This window comes from Bos indicus x Bos taurus, chromosome 15 (assembly GCF_003369695.1).
Source record: "Bos indicus x Bos taurus breed Angus x Brahman F1 hybrid chromosome 15, Bos_hybrid_MaternalHap_v2.0, whole genome shotgun sequence".
NCBI lineage: Eukaryota > Metazoa > Chordata > Mammalia > Artiodactyla > Bovidae > Bos > Bos indicus x Bos taurus.
The window spans coordinates 56,211,986-56,238,628 of record NC_040090.1 but is presented as its reverse complement, the minus strand read 5'-3'; the positions used below and the strand labels follow the sequence as shown (position 1 = coordinate 56,238,628).

Here is a 26,643-nt window from a genome sequence, read left to right as displayed (position 1 = left end):
CTGAAAGGGGATTGGTGAGCTTGGAGAGAGTTGGGAAGGCTTCTCTGAGAGAAGGGAATTGGGTGTTGAACACGGAACATGGGTTCGTCAGGTAGGAAAGGGGATTCTCGATGGGAGAGCTGGCTTGAACAAAGGCCAGGAGGCAGGGAGGAGTGTGGTGGGGTTTGGAGGTGCTGGCTCATGTGATGTGGCCAGAGCTGGGTTGGGGTCAGACTGGATCCAACCTTGAGTAAATGCCCTCCCACCTGGTTGCAGAGGAGACCCTTTTGCAGAAATGCTATTTTGGGATCATGGAGCTCATGATCTGCTTCCTGTGGCAAAGGGCAGGTGGAGTTCATAGCCCCTCTCGCCCTGGGAGGTATTAAAGGCAGCAGGACCCAGAAGCTGAGGTTAGGCTTGTCCTTAAGACATAGGAAGCTTCACAAGCAGGCTCCAGGCTTTTGGAGGCTGAGAGCCAGGGGTTAGGTGTAGAAAGGGGAAGGCCTGTGGTCCCGCCAGCAAACTTGCCTTTGCTTTGCAGTTCCCTGAAGGAGCAGCTGCAGAGAGCCACCGAGGAGGAGGAGACCCAGATGAGAGAGCAGGAGCGCCAGAGGCTGTCCCGGCTCCGCGCCCAGGTGCAGTCCAGCTCAGAGGCCGATGAGGACCAAATCAGGTGAGTGTGGACTGTGGGCGGCCTGGCCTTCCCGGAGGCTCGCCCCTCTCGGCACCCCCTCCCGCACCCCGACCAACACAAGTGCCCAGACCCACCCCTACCTCCTTTTCTGCCCAGGGCCGAGCAAGAGGCTTCCCTGCAGAGGCTGCGAGAAGAGCTGGAGTCTCTGCAGAAGGCCGAGAGGGCCAGCTTGGAAGAGAGAAGCAGGCAGACCCTGGAGCAGCTCAGGGAAGAGATGGAGGCTTCGGAGAAGAGAGAGCAGGCTGCCCTGAAGGTGGAGAAGGAGAGGGCCTTGCAGCAGTTGAGGGAGCAGCTGGAAGGGGAGAGGAGAGAAGTGAGTGCCCCCCTTCACCCCCGTGTGTCCCTGGGGAGGGCTGGCTGCTGAGGAAGAACAAGAGCCAGCCTTGGCGCCCAGGGGAGCCGGCAGCACAGGGGTCTTCGAGGAAGGGCGTGGAGATGTTGGGCCGGCCTTCTGGGCCCATGTGGAGCCCGCTCGACTCAGAGCAGGTGCTGCCCTGGTCTCCACGGTGGGGTCCAGAGGCCCCCTCCAGGGCCTGTTGGGAGTTGTCAGCAGCAGAGAAGTTTGAAGGCAAAGGACCCGGGGGTTTGGGAAGACTCCATGACTGAAAGAACTGAAACCAGACCAGAGGTCTTGAGACGAAGGTGCAGTGTCCCCGTCCTTGTCCCTGAGGGCAGCTGTGATGACCTCTCGTCTCTCTCCTTCCCTCCCCTGCCTCAGAGCAAGAGGCTGGCTCACTCAGGGGAGTTTGTTCTCCTTTATCCTTACTCCCTATCCCTCCCATCCAGTGGTCTGTCTCTAGGTAAGAGGCAGAAGTAGGTAGTAGGTCAGGTGGAACTGGTGTTTTGTTTTGGTTCTGGGTGGAGTGTCAGTTCCCAGACCAAGGGGACCTACGGGGGAGGTCACTGCGCTGCACGTGCTCAGGAAGAAGGTGCTGAGCCGCCAGGCCTCCTGGCCTGTATTCACAGGCAGGAGTGTGGCCTGTGTACGGTGGTTTGGCCCAGAGGCCCGAGGGTGGAAGGGCCATGACCGAGCCTCACTGAAAGTTTCCCTCCACGCTGGCCTCCATGGCTTGCAGGCTTGAGGGACAGCTGTTTTGGAGGAATACAGACGCGCCTGTGGTTCCCCTTGGCTCCTTAGCTCGAGGGGCCTTGGGGATGGTCTCTCTGGCTCTTCCTCTCCCCAGAGTCAGAGCCCGGCCAGCCTGCCCTGGTCCTCACAGGCCCTGTGTTGCACCCCAGGCGGCAGCAGCGCTGGAGAGGGAGCACAGAGAGGAGCTGGAGCGGCTCTCCTCCTCACTGGAGGCCAAGCACAGGGAGGTGAGAGGTGGCAGCCCTGCCTGACAGGCAGAGCCTGGTGTGCTGGGCCCCGGGCTCTGAGCCTTCATGGCTGGCTGGTCGGCAGAACTCCACCCCAACCCCAGCCCTGCCACTAGCTTCCCTCTCCTGCAGCCCCGGGGGATGGGGGCTGGGTCCCTGGGAAGCGAGTCGCCCGCGGCCTCTGTAGGGCCCTCTGAGGGTCACGCTCCCCGGTGCGGGCGCCTCCTCAGGTGGTCTCCAGCCTCCAGAAGAAGATGCAGGAAGCTCACCAGAAAGAGGAGGCCCAGCTGCAGGAGAGCCTTGGGCGGGCGGAGCAGCGAGCCCATCACAGGGTGTACCAGGTGCTGGAGTACGAACAGGAGGTGAGTGCCGGTCTGCTCCTTTCGCCCTGGGGGCCCGGCGACTTGGACAGCCGGCCAAGCCGTCCTGGCCCGAAGGGCCTCTGCTTTGCCTTGGACGGCTCGGCTGGGGCTCAGTTTTTATGCCTTAGTTCCCTGGAGGCCAAGTCCTTCTCCACCCCGTGCCCTGTACGTGAGTGGAGCAGCTGGGTGTGGCCGCGTGTGTATGTAGGGACGCTGGGGGAGGTGGGCGCGTGTCGCACACGTGTGTGAGTCCTTCAAGTGCCTCAGCCCTGCATGTTGCATCCCTGCCTCCTGCCCGGCAGCTCAGTGGCCTCCTGAGAGAGAAGCGCCAGGAGGTGGAGCGGGAGCACGAGCGGAAGATGGACAGGATGAAGGAGGAGCACCAGCAGGTGGTGGCTGAGGCCAGGCAGCAGTACGAGGCCGAGGTGACTGGGCCGCAGCCCCTGGCGCACGTGTGTGTGCGCGCGCACACGAAACTCACTCCCACTGCTTGGGGTCCTTCCCGGATGTCCGCAGGGCCTTGGGAGTCAGGGCTGGTGGGAAGCGTCCTTCCCGGGCCCCCAGCAGTGGTGAAACCCAGTTTTGCCTTTGTACTAGAGCATTGCGGGAGGGCTGCTCCTCCCCGCCGCCAGGCTGCACTTTGCTCTCCTGTTTATAACAGCCGAGGTGTACTGAGCCTGTACCGTGTGCCAGGTGCATCCTGAGCTCTTTGCGCATTAACCTCATTTAGTCTTCACAATACCCTTGGGTGGGGGCGTCCGTACTATCCTTCTCTCCATTTGAAAAAGAGGAAACTGAGACTTGAGCATAAGCAACTCCCTTAAGCCTCCCTGGCTGATAAGTAAAGGAGCTAGGATTCAAGCCAAGACTATCTGACTCCAGAGCCTTCGATTTTTAACCACCAACCCTGTGCCTCCAGGCCTACAGAAATTCCAGGACTCCCGGAAATAGATTGCCAAGAGCCAACCAATATGTAGATATTACATACCCATCTTCAGCCTCTGGCTTGGAGGGGAAAGTTCAGTGACTAAGTGGACCCAGTGGCACGCTCACGTTGGGGTGAACGACTGCGAGGGCTGGTGGCTGACTTTAGCCCAGAGCTGGAGGCTTCACCTCCAGAAACTTGAACCAGTATCCCAGACTCTGCACCAGGGCAGAAATAGTGGCCCAGAGGAAAATGTAGTTGACTCCTTTTCTAAACCAGTTCTGCCCTTGTTGAAAAATAGTGACATTTTAGTAATGACCCCTTCCCTTAAGGAAGGAAGGCTGTGTGTGCGAGGAGTGGTAGGAGAGGCAGGTGTCCACACCAGGGATTTCTCAGGACATCTGTCCAGTGTTGTTTCAGCAGCAGACAGGGGTTGCAGGCTTTCTGGGGTTGAGACCACGTGGTCCTGGGCACTCTCTTCAGGAGCCGGCCTTAGAGGCCTGCTGGGGTCCCTGATCTTACTGACCTGAGGCGGCAGGGCAGGGGGTAGGGGGCGGCTCTGGTCAAAGGGTTGAGAAGGGCCGCGGTGGTTTCCCACCAACGGCCCCACCCTCTGTCAGGAGAGGAAGCAGCGGGCTGAGCTCCTAGGGCACCTGACGGGAGAGCTGGAGCGCCTGCGCAGGGCCCATGAGCGAGAGCTGGAGTCGGTGAGGCAGGAGCAGGACCGGCAGCTGGAGGACCTGCGGAGGCGGCACCGGGAGCAGGTGGGCGCCGGGCTGATGGTGCTTGGGGCCTGCCCTCCCCGACCCCTCCACCCAGGGTAGAAGAGTGCTGGGGGCCACGGCGGCGGGGTGGAGCCTGCCGGCTTCAGGGGTGGGGGGTGGGGCCTGCCGGCTTCGGGGGTGGGGAGGTCTCTTGCTGGCCATCCCCAAGCCGGGGCATCCTTGCTCTTTTGTTTTCTGGGCCAAGGAGCACCCCAGGACTAGAAGCAGAGGTCAGTGCACCTCAGGCCTTGGGGTTGGTGTCTTTGCCTCTGCTCACCATTCCCCCTGAAATAAGTAAAGGGTGATGCTCTGCTGGGGGAGCCCAGCCCAGCTTGGAGCACATGGTGTGGGGCACGTGGTCGCGAACTCCTCCTGGCCCTCAGCTCGGGCCTGGGCACTGGCTGCACTCCCATCTTTCTCTCTACCTACACTCTGTGCAGGAAAGGAAGCTCCAAGATTTAGAGGTGGAACTTGAAACCAGAACCAAGGATGTCAAGGCCCGATTGGCTCAGCTGGATGTCCAGGTGCGGGAGTAGGGGCGGAGGACAGGCTCTCAGGTACCCTTGACCCGGAAGTCCGCTCCCCCAGGAGAGGCCCGGAGTCAGCCAGATGGCCAGACCTTCTGTGCTCCGCAGAAGGAAGCGGCCAGAAAAGAGAAGCAGCAGCTCCTCGACGTGCAGAGGCAGGTCGTGCTGGAGAGCGAGGTTCGTCTGCTGCTTCTCCTGTCCTCCCTTGTTAGACTTCCTTCCTCCCCCAGCCCCTTCATTCCCCTGGGGAACGTACCAAACTCTGTTGGCTAGCACCCCACAGATAGCTTCTCTGTGGGAGACCAGCTCAGGCAACCCTGGGGGGCGGGGCCACGGAGGGGTGGGGCCTGGCCCAGCCTCTCCCCCAGTGCAACCCCGCTGTCTGCTCTGACTCCCCCATCGACTCCCTCCCACGTCTTCAGGTCCTTCTGTCTTTCCTTCTGCCTCCCAGGAAGCCACAGCCACTCATCAGCACCTGGAGGAGGCAAAGAAGGAGCACACCCACCTGCTGGAATCAAACCAGCAGCTCCGAAGAATCCTAGAGGAGCTTCAGGCCCGCAAGTTGGAGCTGGAGTCCCAGGTGGAGCTGCTGCAGGCCCAGAGTCAGAGGCTGCAGAAGCATGTCAGGTGGTCTGGCCCCCTGCGCTCCGCCACCCCTGTGCCTCCCGCCTGCCTTCTGACCTCTGCCACTTGGGGGCTCTGTCTCTTCGTGGCCCAGTTAGCAGGCAGAGGTGGAGCCAGGCAGAGGGGCTGCGTTTTGTAGGGACTTGGGGGGGGGGGCGTTAAGAGGCTGTGACTAGCCCGGGCCCCCCGGGTCTACTGTCCCTGCCCCAGCCCTGCCTCAGCATCTTCGGCAGGATTGAAAGGATGGAGGTGGCTCTGCCCCTTCCCTGCTAGGAGTCCTGAAAGGTGCTGCAAGGCCTGCTTCAGCATGTGACCCTGCCTCACCAACTCCCCCCACTCCGCAATTTCCCATCACAGCGACCTGGAGGTCCAAGCTCAGAAGAAGCAGGACTTGTTGAAAGAGCTGGAGGTAAAGGACAGTAACACTTCCCCACATTTGGAGCCCGACCTCCTCCTTGAGGACCTGAGGAGATCCCCCCGGACGGTGAGCTGCTCTTGGAAGGGTCAGGGTGGCTGGAGTTGGGCGGGGCTCTAGGAGGGGTTGAGGTCCAGGAGGGATGGGTCTTCAGCAGGGGGAAGTGGGTAGGAGGGGCCCCGGGGGGTGGGGCTCCAGGAAGGGTCCTGACTGTTCTGCCTAGGACTTTTTAGTCTCCTATTCTTATCATTCCTGGCCCTACTTCTCCATCAGTCAAATTATATATCTGTAAGTGGTGCTCGGTGGCTGGCAGAACCATCGTCTGGGCCCCTAGGAGGGACTTCAGGGTCCATTGAGCCTGTAGTTACCTGATGTTGTTATATTCAGTGGGTGTTTTCTACTGCGTGTGTCTTAAGAACCAGACTAAAGAGGTATCCTTCTCTCTCTTCCCAGAGCAAGGAGACTGACCTATCCTTGGACAGGTGCGTTCCAATAACCTGTCCTGTTTTGGGTTGAGGATCCAGGAATGGTTGAGTGAGGACGTGCGTCAGGGCTGGGGACTGATCTGGGCCCATGGTCTCCAGTGGGGCTTGGTTTGAGGATAGGGGCTGGGGCCCTGAGGAGTCTTCTGTGACAAGCCAGGAAGGTGCCCAGGGTGATCACTGACACAGCACGCTGGCATGGACTGACCCTTGCATGAGGGTCAGGCTGATGGGAGAGTCTGGCCGTCTCTGGAGGCCTCAGGTGCGGCTCCTGTCAGGGTCGGGGTGGGAGGACTGGAGTGCACAGCGTGCGTGCCCCACGCCGTGGGTCTCGAGCAGCGGCGTCCCCACCCTCTCCTAGCCCTGCGGTCTGTGCTCAAGCTGGACATCTGCTGGGGCAGTGCTCGTGACCCACAGCAGGAGTCCACAGTGCGTGTGTCCCCGCTCCACCCCCTGCCCTGCCCTTCTGCAGCGCTCGGCACTACCTCTCTGCTGAAGGGGTGGCTCTCCGCAATGCCAAAGAGTTCCTCATGCAACAGTCGCGCTCCATGCGGAGGCGGCAGACAGCTCTGAAGGCCGCCCAGCAGCACTGGCGCCAGGAGCTGGCCAGTGCTCAGGAGGCGGACAAAGACCCACCAGGCACCAAGGCCCTGGAGGACGTGTGCAAGGACCTGGAGGAGGTCAGGAGCCCCGGGGGCACTCAGCCACGTTGGGGGTGGGGGGCCGGGGGCAGGAAGCTGGCCCTCCCTTTGGGCTTGCCCTCAGATCATGCCCAGGGCTCCCTGTGAGTGGTCAGGTAGGCACAGGGTCATTGGACAAGTCTAGGGAGACCAGACAGGAGACGGAGGTTATGGATCACCACAAGGATGGAAGCTCCTTACACTCGCAGAATGCTCTCTCTGTTAGGAAGTCATTTGGGCCTCACAGTAACCAGAGACGATGTACAGGGTTGTAGTGGTGTTCCCATTTTCTAGAAGTTCCACATTGCTTGGCCATTCCATCACACTCAAGACTTTACTCATAAGTGAAAATCTTTTGAGCACACTCAGCATAAGCCGAATTCCCTGTTTTCCTTCTCTGAGACTCTAATTTGTAATGAAAAGGAGATGTCTTCATGGTTATTATTAGTGTGATCACACTCTTCTTTGCCATGTGAGGATCTTGGCAGAAGATTATGTCTGGTCTGTTAGAGTTCTAATGATGCTCAGAGCTGGTGAGGGATTGTGGGCCCTGTGGCCCCTAAGTCTGGCAGTGGGGCAGCAGAGGGTCAGAGGTCAGTACCTCTGGAAGGGCAGCCTTCCAGGGTCATCTGCATTCCACCCCCAGGGCCTGGAATTGCTCTGCTGAATCCCTGCTCTTGAGGATGGGGGTAGTAATGGTAGTTGGAACAGTGATGATAAGAATAACCATTTGTTTAATAGTAACTGTTTTGAGAATTTATTAGATGTAGGCATAGTGGAGGGCACGTATCATATGTTCTCTCTTCTAATCTTCAAGACCCTATGAAAAGTTTTTTTTTTTTTTTTGGATGCATATCCAGAGTTCAGTAATTTAAGCTCACCCAGATCACCCAGCCAACAAACAGCAGAGTGGGGGGACTCCTGCATGTGCCTGTGTGGTTAGTCACCATCTTCCTCCTCCCCTTCCTCCCTGGCTGCAGGAGACCAGGCACCTGGATGAGATGAAGTCAGCCCTGTGGAAAGGCCACGACCTGCTGAAGAAGAAGGAGGAGAAGCTGCATCAGCTGGAGTCCTCTCTCCGGGAAGAGGTGCAGCCCAGCCTGGCCCCAGCCTCCCTCTTCTGTTCTGGGATTCGGTGGGGGTTCTTGGGTCCCATGTTGGGGCAGCTTAGGCCCAGGATTGGCAGTAGGCTTGGGGCTTCTGAGCTGCTGAAAGTGGCTGTGACTTCAGCTCTGACTGTCGAGCACATTTGGGGGTTTGGGTATCTGTGCTGAGACGTCCTGAGCAGACTTGGATCCTCTTGCTGAAGGTTCTCGGGAGAGGACTGGCCCTGCCCTGGTGCCCGAGAAGAGGTGTGCCTTGAGGGCCAGGAATAGAGGCTCCTCGGTTTCGCTACCCCTGGGCCTCATAGGCTTTTCTCTGGATGCCTGAGATGTGGGTGCAGAAGGAGCTGGAAAGACACCGTGGGAGTGTTTACCGGGGTGAGGGTGGGGGCCTGCCTGACCCTGGTGGTCTTACTGCCTATATCTCCAGTGGCTGAGTTCTCTCAGCCTCACTTGCAAGGCAGCCTGTGCCTCCCCCAGAACTTGGGACCCAAAGAGCCTACCCACCAAGTCCTCAGCTGTCACGAGAGCAGGAAGCACAGGGCAGGTGCCATCCTCAACTGCTGCATCTTCCCACCAGGCTTCAGATGAGGACATGCTGAGAGGACCCCCGACCAAGAAGGTGGTGACCTTTGACCTCAGCGACCTGGAAGATGGGAGCAGTGACAGTTCTGACTCTTGCCCCCTGCCTCGCTGTGAGTGGGCGGGGGGAGGATAGTGATGCAGCCCCTCCCCACAGCCCTGCAAGAGAGGGCCCCCCTGCCGTGCCGGTGTCCAGAGCAAGTGGTCAGCAAATGCCCTGGCAGAAGCGAGCTGGCTGGGTTTGCAGGGCCCAGAGGCTCCGGGGAGACCTTCTGAGCGCACAGGGGTCTCTCAGCAAGAGATGCGTCCCTCTTGGCCTTTCCTGGAGAGCCTTTCCCTATAGACGCTTTTGAAACACTGAAGCCGTGGGGCTTTTGTTGAGAGGAACAGGGAAAGGGGTAGGAATGTGGGCCAGTAGGGTGCAGTACCTGCCAGGCCGTTCTCCACCCTCCGCCTCTTCCCTTTGCAGTCAACCTGACCCCAAGCCCCACCTTCCCCAACAAGATCCACTACCTGAGCAGCTCCCTGCAGAGCATCAGCAGCCAGCTCAACGGGGTGCTCGGTGTTGTGGGCAGCCTCAACGCCCAGCCGCCACCGCTCTTCACCTCCACGCCTGTGCCGCTCCCCACCCAGGCCTCCAGGAGCACCCTGGCTCCCCCCCACCCGTCCCTGACCCGGGGCTCAGCCTCGTCCCCAGCTCGGCCCACGTCTGCCCAGTGGACCTGGGACCCGGGGCTGGGCCCCAGGCTCTCTTCCTCTGCAGCTCAGACCGTGGACGACTTCCTGGTGGAGAAATGGCGCAAGTATTTTCCAAGTAAGCCTCCCTCTGGGCTGTGCACAATTCTGGCTCAGCCTCCCCGCCTCCCTCCTCGATGCCTGCCCCTCACGCCCAGCTTTGGCATGGCCCCCAGACTCTCAGGGTCCCTGGGAGGACCTTGCTGCTCTCCCTGTGGCTGGAGGCCCTCTGGGTCAAGGACGGGTTACCTGATGGGGCCTTTATGATGGATTCTAGAGCTCAGCTGAACCTGAGGAGGTCACTTGTCAGAGTTGTGATTGCTGCCATCTTGAGTGTTATATATTATGGGCCAGGCATTTTATATATGGTTTTTCACTGAGTCCTTATAATAACCCTCTGAGGTTATTCCACACTTTAATCCCCATTTTACAGATGGGGAAGCAGACTCAGAGGTTAAGTAATATCCTCCATGGTACCACAGACTGGATTTTGACCCCATGTCTGTGACTCTGGGGTTTGTAGCTCTTTGGCTGTATGTGGCTTCCTCTGGTCTCATGGCCCTGCTGAGGAATGTGAAAATCCATAAAAACAGTTATTTGAAGGAAAAGCTTCTACCTTCTTGTCCCTACCGAAACTGAAAAGTAATTTCAGTTTTAGAAATAAGTAGGACAGTTCCTGGGTACTCTTTCTCTCACCCTCAGAAGCTTTTCCTGTTTTTGGTTTGGGAGGCGAGAAGGGGCTGGCTTGGCTAAACTGCTGCTCATTTCTGACTGCTTCCCTCATACTTTTCCAGCTGGCATCCCGTTCCTCAGCAGTGGCCCTGCCCCCTTGGAAAACAGGCTGGGCTATGTGTCTGCCAGGTAAGCCTCCCTGTGGGCTCAGGATGGAGCCACTCCGTTCAGCTGCAGCTCCCAGGGCAGGTGGGACCTGGTGACGGGACCAGAAGGCCCTGTCACATCACCCAGACGTTAGGCAGGTCCCCCAGGCCATGAAGCCAGTGGGGGCAGGCTGGCCTTACCTGAGCCAGCCCCATGAGGAAGCTGCCCAATGGCACCCTGGGAAGAGATGGGATCTGGCCGTGGAGTGAGACCTTTGTCTCTGCCCTGAGCTGTTTGTCTGCTGCACACGGCTCCGTTCTTCCCCCAGACCTGCTGAGCAACATCTGGAGGGAGTGGGGGCTCCCTGTGGGGGAGACAGATGGGCAATTATTGAAACTTGTTATTAATTTCCCCTTCATCTTATTCCGTGCCAAATGTACCCCCCCCCCCTTGATGTGTCCCTGCAGGCCCCCAACCATAAACACAGCCCCTCTCACCCTTTAGCCAGCTTGGGAGCTGATGCTGGGAAGGTATTTGAGTTGATAGAGAGGAAAGTGTTTGCTGATGAGATTGGCTGGGCACAGGCAGACGTGGGAGCCTTGAAGTCGGGCGCATTCATCCAGGATGGGGGCTCCACCCTCTTCCCTTTTGGAAATGGATGCTCCTCACCCCAGAGGGGCACTCTTGCTGTGCTCCTGCCTCCTCTCCCCTCCCTGCAGTGAGCAGCTCCGCCGCCTGCAGCATCCCTCTTCCCGAGTCCCGCAGGTGGGCACCTCCAACTTGCAGGACATGATCGCGGCTAACCGAAAATGGCTAGAACATTACAAGAATGACCCCAAGTTGTATCCTTTTAGCTGCCTCCCAAACCCTGATCCCTTCCCGCTCTAACTGCCAGGGCAGGTGGGCCCTAGGCAGGGTGGGGGCGTCCCAGGAGGGTCCCGTCTGGCCCGTGACTCCTCCCCAACCATGCTCAGCTGACTGCGGAGTTCTCCTTCACCTTGTGGCCAGACCTCTCTTCTCCTCGGTGCCCAAGCCAGCGGCTGGTTCCAGCTTTCTGCAGCTGGACCTGGATGAGAACAACAGACTGAAAATCTATCACTACTGAGGCGCTGAGCCGGGGGGCAGCCTGGCCTCTTCTGCACCCAGACTATGTGCCCTACTTGCTGCCTGCACGTTACTCCCCTGATAAAGCATCCTCCCGGCCCCGCTCTGTGCTGCTTGCCTCACTGGGAACTTAGAGGAGCCCCGGGGCACCAGGGGAAATGGATGGTGTCACCGGGAACAGTAAGCCACCCCTAGCCTGTAGCATCTCAGGCTGCCCTGTGTGACTTCTGCATGAACCTGGCAACACTGATGTAGGGCAGCGGGGGCAGAGTTGGCGGTGGAGGAGCTCCTGCTTCAGAGGCCAGGGGACTCCTTTGGAGTAGAGTCAGTCTGTTGGACCTGTGGGGCCCGCTGGGAGCTCCCAGGGTCACATATGTGGTCCCTCACTCCCCAGAACAAAGTCCCCCCGGCATGTTTGTACTCTGGGACCAGGGCCCGCCTCTCTAATACCTCAGCCCTGTAGACATCAAGCCTTTTTTTTTTTTTTTTTAATGTCCCCTTTCCTGAGCACTCTGTCTCACCTTTTGACTTATCTCAGGATTGGGCCCAGAGCCCTGTGGGCGGTGGCTGGAGGCTGGCCCCAGAAGTTTTGCCAGCTGTCTTCTCTCTGCTCGTCCTGGGCTTTCCTCAGGGGCTTTCCTCAGGAGCACTTCCTTCCCCCTGTCCTGGGGCTCCTCCCCAGAGCATCCTAGCTACATTCTCAGGTCTCGGGCACCCAGCTTACAGGAAGCCAGTGAGCCACGGGAAGAGACTGGGAGGGCTCACCATGGTTTCCTCTTCCTGGATCACCTCGGGTATATATGTGCGTTGTTTCCGTCTGTCTTTTCCACCTGTGCCGTCCCTGCCACCCCTTCTCAGAGCCTGGAGACTTGTTCTGAAGGAGGTGAGGGGCTGGGCCCATGCCTGCCGTCTAGCACAGCACCCTGCCACCCTTCCCACATCAGCAGGCTCCTTGAGGGGACATGCAGGCAGTGCTTAACATCTGCCCCATCGTTTAAATAAAATGCGCCCCCTTTTCTTGTCTTGAAAGTGGTGGGGGTTCCCCTGCCTCTCCAGTGCATAGAAACCACCTCTCCACCCCTCATTTCTTTGGATAAGGAACTGAGATCCCATTGGCTTGTTTACCCCCAGGTACTTTTTTGGCATTGGTCTACCACATAGGATGTCCATTTTTGTTCATTCTGTGTGCTTCGGGAATAGCTCATGTGCTGCAACCAACTTTGGTGACAATCCTGTGTTTTATACATCAATTAAACCTCTGCAGGTCCATTTGCTACACAGTAGCTGTGTGAATGTGTCTCCTTTTTGAAGGCCTTTGCTTCCTTCTGCTTAAGAATAAAGGGAAGGAAATGAACATTCACAGAACACCTAGGGCTCCCCTGGTGGCTCAGTGATAAAGAATCTGCCTGCCAGTGCAGGAGACACAGGTTGGATCCCTGGTCTAGGAAGACCCCACATGTTGTGGAGCAGCTAAGCCTGTGAGCCACAGCTACCGAGCCTGTGCTCTAGAGCCCATGCCTTGCAACTAGAGAAAGCCCACCCGCAGCAACGAAGACCCAGCAAAGCCACGCATAAAATATTTTTCAAAAAGAATACCGCACTGTTGAATCTAATCCCAACAAACCTGTTATGTAGTTAGTTTCAGCTCCATTTCTGTGAGTGAGAAAACCAGGGCCTGAAGTCCTGGAGTTGAACTCCTGGAGTTTAAATGCCTGAAGCTCCCTACAAGCACGGAGCCTCACACCTCGTGGCTGTGTCCTCAGAGCACTCTGCCCTTTGGAGTAGTGCTGGGGGCACTTAGCCCCCAGCTGAGTTCTCCCTCATCATGCCCCAGCTCCACCTACCAGCCGGAGACTCACCATGCCACTTCCCAGGGGCTACTCGACCCTGTTTCTTCACGCAAAGGTGAGCTCTCTGAAGTTCTAAGCTGGCAAAGTCAGGTGGGTTTTTTTCCTGCTCCAGTGGTGTGAATAGCCTGTGTGGTCTTGGATTTGTAGCAGCAAAATTGCCAGAAGAACCAGCTGAGAAATTTGCATTTCATGGACTTGCAAAAGAAGACCAACGTAAAGACAAACATACAAAGGTACCTAGCCTTTTGAGTCTGAGCCGCTCTGAGGATGGGAGGGAGAAAGGTGCTGAGAGGAGCCTGCAGATGACTTGTTCAGCCCACTCGGATCTCACCGTGGAGGAGGTGGCCCAAAAGAGATTCCGGGAGAGGCCAGAAGTACAGTCGGTGCAGCAGAGGTGAGACCAGACCTGAGCAGTCCTGACTGGGGCTTCAGGAAAGAGGGTTTTAAAAAGGATATTTATTTTGAACAGCCTCTGCATTCACATGGCTTTGTATTTAACTGGTACAAAAGTCAGTTCATCCATGGGCCATCTTGAAGGTAACAAATATACCAGTTCTTTCTGGGGATTTTATACAAATACAAAAAAAAAAAAGGAAACTGTTCTGACTCACTTCCCTTTTACAGGTGGGATAAAGGTCTTTCCTACTGTGGGGATCGGACAGTTTCCCAGAGCTCTTCTGTGATATGTTTATTTCCTCTTTTTCTTAAGGGAGACCCATTGGGCATGATTATAGCCCCTCTACCATGGAAGCTTCCACACAGAATGGCTGTATGGGGAGTGGGGAAATAACCCTGGCCTTAGGACACCTGGGTTTACTTTTCGCTCTGACATTTACAAGCTCTGTGACCTCAATAGGTCCTTTCTGGGCCCATGTCTTCCCTGGTCAAAAGCTTGAAGCCCGAATGCACAGTCCAGGGATGAAGCAGGGTGGCTGTCTCAGATTTGGTGACTGAGAGGTCTGCCCTGGGTGGGGAGCTGCCTCATCCAGTGGCTTAACACAGGGCTTGGATGGGGAGGGGTGCTGGCAGCTCTTGCCGCCTGTTCCTCCAGCAGCTTCTTTGGGGAAGGCAGGGAAGTGATGGTTTAAAAAAAATAGCACCTGCCCTCAGCAGTGTCGATGAGCTGGAACATCTCGTTCCTCCTTTCCTCCCGCATCTCCAGTCTTCCTCTCCTGCCTCCCTGATTGGCTTTGCCACCTCCAGCAGGTACATACAGAGGGCCCAGGGAAGGGCAGTGTAACGCCATTTTTCATCATGGAGGAGAGGGGCATCTGCTCTTGAGGGGTCCTGCTCAGGTTTAAATGCAGTGGAAGTGTGAATCAAAGGTTCACTTTATCCTCTCTGTGCCTTGAGTCTCATCTCTTTAAAATGGGGTTAATAGCAAAATCTAGCCAAACTGAACAAAACACTAAACAACCCAACTGAAAAATGGGCAGAAGACCTAAATAGACATTTCTACAACGACAAACAGAGATGCTCATTATCACTAAGTATTACCAGAAATACAAATCTACATTGAGGTACCACCTCACATCAGTCAGAACGGCCATCACTAAAAAGTCTACAAATAACAAATGCTGGAGGGGATGTGGAGAAAAAGGAACCCTCCTACACTGTTGGTGGGAATGTAAACTGGTGCAGTCAGTATGGAAAATAGTACGGAGGTTCCTCAAAAAACTAAAAATAGAGTTGCTGTATGATCCAGCAATCCCCCTCCTGGGCATATATCCAGACAAAACTATAATTCAAAAAGATACACGCACCCTTATGTTCATAGCAGCCCTATTCACAATAGCCAAGAGATGGAAACAACCTAATATCCATCAACAGATGAATGGATAAAGAAGATGTGGTACATGTATACAATGTAATACTACTCAGCCATAAAAACAGTGAAATAATGCCATTTGCAGCAACATGAATATGTCTAGAGATTGTCATACTAAATGAAGTCAGTAAGAGAAAGACAAATACCATCTGATATCACTTATATGTAGAATCTAAAATATGACACAGATGAACTTACCTATGAAACAGACAGATATAGAGAACAGATCTGTGGGATTGGGAGTTTGGGGTTACAGATGCAAATGAGTATATATACGATGGATAAATAGCAGGGTCCTACTATATAGCACAGGGAACTATGTTCAATATTCTGTTTTAAACCATAACAGAAAAGAATTTGAGAAATATATAGCTCAGTCACTTTGCTGGATAGCAGAAATCACCATAACATTGTAAATCAACTATTAAAATTTAAAAATAAAAAAGATTTAAAAATAGGAGTATCTAGCCCATAAAGTTGTTACGGGGATTAAAGAAGTTAATCCATGCAAAGTTCTCAGAACAGTGTTCAACACATAGTAAGGGGAATGATGGGTATTCCTGATTTTCCCCCATTCCCAATAGCAACTATCAACTATTCATGGATAAGGCACTGCTGAGAGAACCCTAGAACCTGGGAGCAAGGCTGAAGCACCCTCTGTACCACAAAGACCCAGGCATATTGCCTTAGAGGGGGTAAGAGGAACAGCTACACACTGACCACATTGCCTCTCCCCCGAGCTGGCACAGCCCCACACGGAGAGGTCTCCCCTGAGACTATGGTTCTTCCAGAGGGAAAGAGCCTGGGAGTGACATCCAGCACCCCCAGCATTGTGGGTCAGTTCATGGGAGTCCTTGCTCTGGTTTCACCCCACTGGGATCACAGGAGACTGCGAGGCTCAGCCATTGGGAATCATGGAGAAGGTGGAGGGGCTTCCAGCACTGGGTCTTGGCAGACCAAATTTGTACCTGCAGAGACCAATTATAGTCCCAGTCTGTGGCTTTGCTCATCTGCAGAGCAAATCAACGGTGCCACATGGCCAGGAAACTTGGCAGAGTGCATGCAGGTCTGCGAGACTCAAGCCCTTAGATGAGGAGTTCCACCAGCACCGGAGCCTGGTCAGCTCATTCCAAGGTGGAAGAGTTGAGTTATACAGTCCTGCCAGCTCTGGTGTGCCTCTCAGCCTCTCCCAGCTGGAAAGCCTACTCAGGAAAAATCTGGGAGTTGTCTGAAATGGGCCTCCCAGTCCCACCCAGGCGGGAGAACAGACATAGCCTTACCTCCTGCCAATTTGCTTTTTGCCCATTAAGAGGAAGGGCTGCTTGAGAACACCTGAAAACTGCTATGTAATCCATCAATGCTTGAGCCCAGAGGCAGGTGGGCAGAGCTGATCACCCCTAGCAAGGGTAGTAGCCCTGGTCAGGCCAGGGAACTTGGGGCACACGTTGGTTTCAGTCAGGACCACAAAGAGCCTTACTGGCCTTGGAGCTGTCCTCCCAAGAACAGCTGGGCGGAGAAACTAATTCATAGCTCCACTTATTGCTAAACCCAGCCATTGGCCCACCTGGCCAGGGAATCCTCCCAGAGAGAGGCTGCATATAACCCATCCAACAGTCCTGCTTACAGTGTCACTTGGACAAAGAGCACAGCCCGAGGCTTTCCCTGTCTTCGGAGCAAGGCTGCTGGCCTTACCTGATGAGGATATCCAGTGCACAACTTTTGCCTGATTTGAGTCCCCAAATGAGGAGCCATGCAGGCCCTGGGTCCCATTCCTCTGTCCCATGAGGGCAAGGGAAGCTAAGCCATAGCCCCACCAACTGCTAAGTATAGTACCCAGCCCCACTGTGTAGGAAGCCTGACCAGAGAATTCAGACAACCACAGAGCCTATCCTACAGCCTCCTTTGGCTAGAGAACCATGCCAGCAGTCTTATCCAACTGTTCTTAGCCAGTGGCACCTCCTCCCCCAACTTCAGAGCTTAAACAGTTGCCTCAAACAGGAATAGATCCTATTAGTAGGCCCACCTGCCCAAGGACATTACCAGCAGGTATGTCCAGAGCTAAACTGAGCTGACAGGTGAATTGTCTCTGCCAAAGCAAACCTGCAAAGACTGGGAGACCTTACTCATGTCGGAAGATACCAACATAAATAATAAAGGATCATGAATAGATAAATATGAGACCAAAGGAAACTAATAAAGTTCTAAAAACCAACTTTAGAGAAATGGAGATCTATATTCTGTCAGACAAAGAATTCAGAATAATGTTCTTAAAGGAGTTTAGTGAGCTACAAGAATACAAGATGACTAAATGGAATTAGGGAAACAATGCATGAGCCCAACAAGTTCAGCAAAGAAATAGAAACCATCAAAAACAAAGGAATCATAGAGCTGAAAAAATATAATGGAAGAATTCAATGTAGAGTAAAAAAAAAAAAAAGCAGACTCAGCATTCAGAAGAATCAGTAACCTGGACGATAAGAAATTTGAAACTGTACAGTCAGAGAAGCAAAAAGAAAGGAAAAAGAAAGTGAAGAAAGCCTATGGAACTTATGGGACACAATAAAAAGAAACAATATTCACATTACGGGAATTCTGGAATGATAAAAAGAAATGGATAGAAGGTATATTTAAAGCAATAATGGCTGAAAACTTTATCCAGATCCAAGAGAACCTCAAATAGGTTGAACCTGAATAGGGCTGCAGTGAGACACATTGTAATTAAATTGTCAAAAGTCAAAGAATTTTTAAAGCAGCAAGAGAAAAGTTATGTAGAAGGGGAGACTGTTTGCAAATTTCTCAACATACATTTTTTTAGGTCAGAAGGGAATGAGATAATATATTTAAAATTAAAAAAAAAAAAACAAAAAAAAAACACCTGTCAACCAAGAGTACTATATTAGATGAAACTGTCCTGCAGAAATGGAGGGATAAAGACTTTCCTGAACAAAAGCTGAGGGAATTCACCATTAGCCCTGCCCTATAAGAAAAGTTTCTTCCAGCCCCGCGTTTCTTATGATGTTCTCTGCATATAAGTTAAATAAGCAGGGTGACAATATACAGCCTTGACGTACTCCTTTTCCTATTTGGAACCAGTCTGTTGTTCCATGTCCAGTTCGAACTGTTGCTTCCTGACCTGCATACAGATTTCTCAAGAGGCAGGTCAGGTGGTCTGGTATTCCCATCTCTTTCAGAATTTTCCACAGTTTATTGTGATCCACATAGTCAGAGGCTTTGGCATAGTCAATAAAGCAGAAATAGATGCTTTTCTGGAACTCTCTTGCTTTTTCCATGATCCAGCGGATGTTGGCAATTTGATCTCTGGTTCCTCTGCCTTTTCTAAATCCAGCTTGAACATTTGGAAGTTCACGGTTCACGTATTGCTGAAGCCTGGCTTGGAGAATTTTGAGCATTACTTTACTAGCATGTGAGATGAGTGCAATTCTTTGGCATTGGAATGAAAACTGACCTTTTCCAGTAACACAAGCTGGAATCAAGATTGCCTGGAGAAATATTAATAATCTCAGATATGCAGATGACACCACCCTTATGGCAGAAAGTGAAGAGGAACTCAAAAGCCTCTTGATAAAAGTGAAAGTGGAGAGTGAAAAAGTTGGCTTAAAGCTCAACATTCAGAAAACGAAGATCATGGCATCTGGTCCCATCACTTCATGGGAAATAGATGGGGAAACAGTGGAAACAGTGTCAGACTTTATTTTTTTGGGGCTCCAAAATCAGTGCAGATGGTGACTGCAGCCATGAAATTAAAAGACGCTTACTCCTTGGAAGGAAAGTTATGACCAACCTAGATAGCATATTCAAAAGCAGAGACATCACTTTGCCAGCAAAGGTCCGTCTAGTCAAGGCTATAGTTTTTCCTGTGGTCATGTATGGATGTGAGAGTTGGACTGTGAAGAAGGCTGAGCACCGAAGAATTGATGCTTTTTAACTGTAGTGTTGGAGAAGACTCTTGAGAGTCCCTTGGACTGCAAGGAGATCCAACCAGTCCATCCTAAAGGAGATCAGTCCTGAGTGTTCATTGGAAGGACTGATGCTGAAGCTGAAACTCCAGTACTTTGGCCACCTCATGCAAAGAGTCGACTCATTGGAAAAGACTCTGATGCTGGGAGGGATTGGGGGCAAGAGGAGAAGGGGACAACAGAGGATGAGATGGCTGGATGGCATCACTGACTCAATGGACGTGAGTCTCAGTGAACTCTGGGAGTTGGTGATGGACAGGGAGGCCTGGTGTGCTGTGATTCATGGGGTTGCAAAGAGTTGGACATGACTGAGCGACTGTACTGAACTGATAAGAAGGAATTCTTTGAGTGTAAATAAAAGGACTCTAGTTAACATCATAAATAGTAAATACACAGTCAGGTTCAGTAATAGTAGTGTGTAATTCACAACTCTAGTTTAAAAGTTAGAAGGCAAATGTAGTAAAAATAACCATTTTACCAATATTCTTTTAGTTATACAATATAGAAACATGTAAATTGCAACATCAATACTCTAAAATGTGAGGAGAAGTAAAAATGTCAAGCTTTGAAATTCTATTGAAGTTATCAGTTTAAAACAGAATGTTACTACTGCTATATTTAACATCGATAACCAACAAGGACCTACTATAGCACAGGGAATGCTGCTCAATACACTTGAATAATCTAAATGGGAAAAGAATTTGAAAAATGGATACGTGTATATGTATCACTGAATCACCTTGTTGTATACCTGAAATTAAAACATTGTTAGTCATCTATACTTTAATATAAAAATTTAAAGAAATAGGGAATTACAATTTTAAGATATTTTATTTAAGCCTCATGGTAACCACAGGGAAAAACCTGTAGTAGTTATACACAAGAATGTGATAAAGAAGTCAAAACATTTTGATACCAGAAGACATCAAAACACAAAAAAAGACAGCAGGATAAGAAACAATGAACAATAGATCTAGAAAATGAAATGGCAGCAGTAGTCCTTATTTATCATCAACTACTTTAAATGTAAACAGATTAAACTCTTCAATTAGAAGACATAGAATGACTGACTGGGGAAAAAAAGATCCAAAGATGTGCTGCCTTCAGGAGAATCATTTTAGCCTTAAAGCCATATAGACTAAGGGTAAAGAGATGGAAAAATGTTTCAAACAGATTGTAAGAACACCACCAAAGTAGGGTAACTATACTTACATCAGACAAAACAGACTTTAAAAGTGATAAAGAGACAAAATCATTATATAATGATCAGGGGGCCAATATATCAAGAAGATCAAGTAATTGTAAATATTTATGTGCCCAACATTGGAGCACATAAACACATAAAGCAAAAGTTAAGAGCTAAAAGGAGACATAAACAGCAGTACAGTAATAGTTGGGGTCTTTAATACCCCACTCTCAACAATGGATAGATCATCTAGACAGAGAATTAATAACAGTGAATTTGAATAAGACTAGACCAAGTGAACCTAACAGACATATATAGATGTTCTATTGGACAATAGAATATACAGCCTTCTCAAGTGCACATGAAAATTTTCTAGGATAGACCACGTATTAGGTCACAAAACAAGTCTCAGAAAATTCGTGAAGACTGAAATCATACCAAGTATCTTCACTGACCACAATGGTATGAAACTAGAAATCAGTAAGAGGAGGAAAACGGAAAATTCACAAATACATGGAAATTTGCCAACACTCTTCTGAACAACTATGGGTCAAAGAAGAAATTAAAAGGGAAATAAGTACCTTGAGACAAATGGAAATAGAAATGCAATGTATCAAAACTTATGCAATGCAACAAAAGAAATTCTAAGGAGGAAATTCATAACAATAAATGCCTACATTAAGATGAAAAAAAAAAGAGCCCAAAGAAACAACTTTATGCTTACTGTAAAGGGGGCATTGCTAGCAGAGCTGTCCAAAGGTGAAATGTGCTGGCTTGGGAAGCAATACATTGTCTATCAGGAGGTAAAGCATGTGAAGGCCAGGTAATCCTGACTTATTGCAGAAGAGATTCAAGATTTGGGTGGAAGTCTGAACTAGATAACCTGGAAGGCATTTTTGAATCCTGAGAGTCACTGATTCTTAGAGACACTAAAACCAAACATGGATCCCCTCCAGGGTAACACACATCTGACAGCTGTTGCCCTTTCTTCCTAGGAGTATTGCTGCCACTGCCCAGAAGATATGGATTCCAGGAGGAAGGACAGAGCCCTGATTGGTTCTCTCACCCTCATCCTACAAATACAGTTACCCTCCCCTTTCTGAAGTCATCAGCTGCTGTTCCCCAACACTTCGCCTGCATAGGTGTGGGTGAAGCAGAGACGGCTTTTGTGGAGATGTCCTTAATCTGAGTTATGGAAGGAAAGTTTCTATGGGGGGTCAAGTTCCTCCTCATCTTCTGCATAGGTTAAGATGGTGCTAGCTGTTGTAAAGGTAAGCTCTGAGATCTCAGTGACTTAACACAAGTCAGTTGTCTTGCTCATAGGAAGTCCGGTTAGCACTGGTGGGGGTGGGGGTGGGGGTGGGGGTGCACAGACCTGCAGAGATATATAGGAACCCAGGCTGACCGAGGCACTGCCATCCATAGTAAGTGGCTTCTGAGCTCACCTTGACATCCAGTTGGAGAACGTGATGGGTGGCTAAGTCAGGCCTGAAAATAGCATGCATCACTTCTACCACATTCTACTGGACAGAACTTAGTCTTAGGGCCCTGCCCAGAAGTCGGGGAACTAGGAACTGTAGTCACCAGCAGGGCAGCCACTTCCCAGCACCTATGTAGAGTGCGAGTGTGTGTGTGTGTGTGTGAGTGAGTGAGTGTATGTGTGAGTGTGTGTTTGTGTGTGTGTGTGTGTGTGTGTGTGTATAGTCAGGCAAGCATGAGGCTTTGGCAGACAGCTAGCTGTCTATGATATATTCTCTTCCCCCAGGCTTCCGTTTTCAAGACTCTGACAGTTTGGACACACAGCAGACAGAGAGCCTTTTGAACATTAGAACAGATCCACTGGCCCTTTGCACCCCCAGTGCTTAGCTCAGCGGTAGGGCATAAGAAGGGTTTCAGGGTATTTGGTGAGTAAATAAATGTTTGAGTATCATTTTTCTGGCTACAAATACTTAATCAGATGTCTGGCAGAAAACCATTGGGCAGTTCTTCAAAAATTAAACATAGAATTATCATTTGATCGGCAGTTCTACTCTTAGTTGTATGCCCAAAAGAATTGAAAGCAGGGATTTAAATAATCACGTATACACCAATGTTCATAGCAGCAGTATTCACAGTTTACAAAAGGAAACAACTCAAGTGTCCATCAAGAAGTGAACGGGACAAAAAGTGTAATACACACACACAATGGAATGTTATTTGGCCTTAAAAAGGAATGACATTTTGATACTTGCTTCAACATGGGGGAACCATGTGAACATTATGCCAAGAAAAAAAAAACAGACAAAAAGACACTCTCGATTCCACTTACATGTGTTTTCTATATTAGTCACATTAGCAGAAATGAACGTAGAATGGTGGTTACCAGAGGCTGGGTGAAGGGAAAAGGAGAAGTAGCACTTAACAGGTTGGAGTTTTTCTTTGGGAAGACGAAAAAGTTCTGGAAATGGAGAGTGGTGATGCACAACATTGTAAGTGTATTTAATGCCATTGAATTGTACACGGTTAAAATGATCAGTTACAAGAAGAAAACTGGACAATTCACAGATACGTGGAGATTAAACAACATGCTGAGCAACGAATGGGTCAATGAAGAAGTCAAATGAGAAATTAAAAAATGCCTTGAGGCAAATGAAATATGCCCAAATTTATAGAAATGCAGCCAAAGCAGTTGTAAGAGGGAAGTTCATAGAGACAAATGCCTACCTCAGCAAACAAGAAAAACTTCAATACAACCTAATTTACACCCAAAGGAACTAGAAAATGAACAAATGAAGACCAAAGTTAGTGGAAGGAAGGAAATAAAGATCAAAGTAGAAGGAAATAAAATAGAGACAAAAAAGACAACAGAAAAGACCTGGTTCCCTGAAAAGAAAATTGACTAACTAGACTCATTTAGAAAGCAAGGAAGGGCTCAAATAAATACAATCAGGAATGAATGAGGAGGCATTACAACTGATGCCACAGAATACAAAGGATCTTAAGAGACCAATATGAACACATACATGCCAAATTGGACAACCAAGACAAAATGGATACATTCCTAGAAACAAATACAAACTTTCAAGGCTGAATCATGAAGAAACAAAATTTGAATAGACGAATTACTAGAAAGGAAATTGAATCAGGAATTAAATGATACCACGCTAATGGTAGAAAGCAAAGAGAAACTAAATAGCCTCCTGATGAAGGTGATGTAGGTGAGTGAAAAAGCTGGCTTAAAACTCAACATTCAAAAAACTAAGATCATGGCATCTGGTCCCATCACTTCAAGGCATATAGGTGGGGAAAAAATGAAAACAGTGGCAGATTTTATTTTCCTGGGCTCCAAAATCATTGCAGATGGTGACTGCAGCCATGAAATTAAAAGACACTTGCCTCTTGGAAAAAAGCTGTGACAAACCTAGACAGCGTATTAAAAAGCAGAGATATCACTTGAATGACAATGGTCTGTACAGTCAAAGCTAGGATTTTTCCAGTAGATGTGTACAGATATGAGAGCTGAATGCTAAAGAAGGCTGAGTGCCGAAGAATTGATGCTTTCAAACTGTGGTGTTGGACAGCAAGGAGATCAAACCAGTCAATCCTAAAGGAAATCAACCATAAATATTTATTGGAAGGACTGATGCTGAAGCTCCAATACTTTGACCACCTGATGCAAAGAGCTGACTCATTGGAAAAGCCCCTGATGCTGGGAAAGATTGAGGGCAAGAGAAGGGGGTGACAGAGGATGAAGGTGGTGAACAGAGGGTGACAGAAAATGACAGAGGTTGGATGGCATCACCAACTCAATGGACATGAGTTTGAGCAAACTCTAGGAGATACTGAAGGACAGGGAAGCCTGGCATGATGCAGTCCATGACTGAACAATAACAACAAACTAAAGTCCAGGACCAGATGGTTCACTGGTGAATTCTACTGAACATTCTAATAATAATTAACACCAATACTTCTCAAAATCTTCCAAAAAATAGAAAAGGAACAATTCCAAACTCATTGTTAGGCCAGCTTTACCCCACTACCAAAACCAGGTGAGTACGCCACAAGAAAATTACAGGCCAAAACTCCTGATGAATATAGATGCAACAATTCAACAAAGTATTAGCAAAAGAATTCAACAGTACATTAAAAGAATCCTATATCACGATCAAGTGAGATTTATTCCAGGGATTCAAGGATGGTTCAACATCTGCAAATCAGTCAACATTATACACCACATTAACACAATGAATTCTTGGGCTTCCCTTGTGGCTCAGCTGGTAAAGAATCTGCCTGAGATGCGGGAGACCTGGGCTCTATCCCTGGGTTGGGAAGATCCCCTGGAGAAGGGAAAGGCTACCCACTCCAGTATTCTGACCTGGAGAATTCCATGGACTATATAGTCCATGGGGCTGCAGAGAGTCAGACATGACTGAGTGACTTTCACTTTAACACATTAAAGGATAAGAATCATATGATCATCAATAGATGCAGGAAAAGCATTTGACAAAATCCAACATTCATTTATGATAAAAATTCTCAATAATGTGGGTATGCAGGGAATATACCGCAACACAGTAAAGGCCATATATGACAAACCCACAATTAACATCAAATGGTGATAAGTTGAAAGCTTTTCCTCTAAGATGAGGAACAAGACGAGGATGCCCATTCTCTCCACTTTTATTCAATATAGTGTGGAAGTCCTAGGCAGAGCAATTAGGCAAGAAAAAGAAATAAAAGTCACCCAAATTGGAAAGGAAGAAGTAAAACTGTCCTTCTTTGTAGATGACATATCATAATAGAAAACCCTAAAGACTCTACCAAAATAAACCTGTGAGAACAAACAATTCAGTCAAGTTTTAGGATATAATCAATATACAAAATCTATTATGTTTACATACACTATTAACAAACTACCAGAGAAATTAGAAGACAACCTCATTTACAATTGCATCAAAAAGAATAAAATACCTAGGAATAAATTAAACCAAGGAGGTGAAAGACTTGTACTCTGGAAACTACAAGACACTGATGAAAGAAATTGAAGACATAAATGGAAAGATATTCTATTTGGAATATGGATTGGAAGAATATTGTTAAAATGTTAATACTATCCAAAGAGACTTAAAGATTTAACATAATGCCTATCAAAATCCCAGTAGCATTTTTTTCACAGAAATAGACCAACCAACCCTAAAATTTGTGTAGAATCACAGAAGATACCAAAGAGTCAAATCAATCTTGAAAAATAAGGACAAAGCTGGAGACAACACCCTCCCTGATGTCAAGCTATATTTCAAAGCTATAGTAATAAAAAGACAATGGCATAAAAATAGACACATGGATCACTGGCCCAGGAGAGCGAGCCCAGAAATATACCCACACAGACATGCTCAATTAATTTATGACAGTGGCACCAAGAACATATGATGGGGAAACGGCAGTCTCATGAATAAATGTTGGAAAAACTGGACAGCCATATGCAACAGAATGAACCTTGACCACTGTCTTACACCATACACAAAAAATTAACTCAAAATGGATTAAAGACTTGAATGGAAGACTTGAAATCATAAAACTCCTGCAAGAAAGCATAGGCAGCAAGCCCTTTGATTTAATATTTTGGTGATAATTTTTTTGAATCTGACTTCAAAGGGAAGGCAATAAAAGCAAAAATGAAAAAATGGGATTGTGTTGTTCAGTCGCTCAGTCATGTCCAACTCTTTGCAACCCCATGGACTGCAGCACGCCAGGGTTCCCTCTCTTTCACCATCTCCTGGAGCTTGCTCAAACTTATGTCCCTTGAGTCCGTAATGCCTTCCAACCATCTCATCCTCTGTCGTTGTCCCCTTCTCCTCCTTTCTTCAATTTTTTCCAACTTCAGGGCTTTTCTGATTACATCAAACTAAAAAGTGGGATTACATCAAAGTAAAATGTTGCTACGCAGCAAAGGGAACCTTAACAGAATGAAAAGGCAACCTACTAAATGGGAGAAAATATTTGCAAATCATATATCTGATAAGGGGTTAATATCCAAAATACAGAACTCATACACATTAAATGAAAAAATCTGATTTAAAATGGGTTGGATTCAATGTTATATGGCAGTCTGGACAGGATGCGAGTTTGAAGGAGAATGGATACATGTATATGCATGGCTGAGTCACTTTGATGTCCACTTGAAACTATCACAACATTGTTAATCATCTATAATATAAAATAAAGTTTTAAAAAATGGGCAGGAAAATCTGAATATTTTTCTAAAGAACACACATCGATGGCCAACAGGTACATGAAAATATGCTCAGCATCATTAATGAGACAATTAAAAATCAAACTCGCAATAAGATAGCACAGCACACCTGTCAGAATGGCTATTATCAAAAAGAAATAACAAATGTTGGTAAGGACATGGAGAAAAGTATACTCTTGTACACTGTTAATGGGACTCTAAATTGGTGTAGCCACTATGGAAAACAGTACAGAGTTTCCTCAAAAAAATTAAAAATTGAACTATCACACAATCCAACAAGTCTACCTCTATGTATTTATCCAAAGAAAATGGAAAACACTAATTTGAAAATCTATCTACATCCCCATGCTCATTGTAGCATTATTTACAGTAGCCAGGATATGGAAGCAACCTAAGTGTCCACTAATGCTAAATAAAGAAGATGCAACATATACACAATGGAATACTATTCAATATCA

The 26,643-nt window shown here is 49.4% G+C and overlaps 1 protein-coding gene and 1 long non-coding RNA gene across 9 annotated transcripts in view; both read left to right on the top strand.

Moving 5' to 3' along the window:
• CEP164 (centrosomal protein 164) overlaps positions 1 to 12,395 on the top strand; it is a 71,447-nt gene extending 59,052 nt beyond the window's left edge. For 5 of the 8 annotated variants that reach the window (XM_027563625.1, XM_027563624.1, XM_027563628.1 and 2 more), the window contains 18 exons: positions 521 to 652; positions 770 to 986; positions 1,913 to 1,990; positions 2,221 to 2,352; positions 2,655 to 2,777; positions 3,898 to 4,041; positions 4,482 to 4,565; positions 4,677 to 4,745; positions 5,020 to 5,195; positions 5,550 to 5,676; positions 6,061 to 6,089; positions 6,562 to 6,769; positions 7,750 to 7,857; positions 8,453 to 8,567; positions 8,924 to 9,268; positions 9,984 to 10,050; positions 10,728 to 10,850; positions 11,017 to 11,211. In XM_027563625.1, coding sequence (XP_027419426.1) covers positions 521 to 652; positions 770 to 986; positions 1,913 to 1,990; positions 2,221 to 2,352; positions 2,655 to 2,777; positions 3,898 to 4,041; positions 4,482 to 4,565; positions 4,677 to 4,745; positions 5,020 to 5,195; positions 5,550 to 5,676; positions 6,061 to 6,089; positions 6,562 to 6,769; positions 7,750 to 7,857; positions 8,453 to 8,567; positions 8,924 to 9,268; positions 9,984 to 10,050; positions 10,728 to 10,850; positions 11,017 to 11,113 — 2,374 coding nt within the window. In that variant the 3' untranslated portion in view covers positions 11,114 to 11,211. Of the gene's footprint in view, positions 1 to 520; positions 653 to 769; positions 987 to 1,912; positions 1,991 to 2,220; positions 2,353 to 2,654; positions 2,778 to 3,897; positions 4,042 to 4,481; positions 4,566 to 4,676; positions 4,746 to 5,019; positions 5,196 to 5,549; positions 5,677 to 6,060; positions 6,090 to 6,561; positions 6,770 to 7,749; positions 7,858 to 8,452; positions 8,568 to 8,923; positions 9,269 to 9,983; positions 10,051 to 10,727; positions 10,851 to 11,012 lie in introns of all 8 variants that reach the window. The other 3 variants (XR_003514733.1, XM_027563622.1, XM_027563626.1) reach the window with 3 other exon arrangements.
• Positions 12,396 to 12,634: 239 nt separating this feature from the next.
• Positions 12,635 to 21,883, top strand: LOC113905803. The gene is made up of 3 exons (XR_003514732.1): positions 12,635 to 13,017; positions 13,110 to 13,356; positions 20,949 to 21,883. It is a non-coding gene; the product is annotated as an uncharacterized LOC113905803 (long non-coding RNA).
• The last annotated feature ends 4,760 nt before the right edge of the window (positions 21,884 to 26,643 follow it).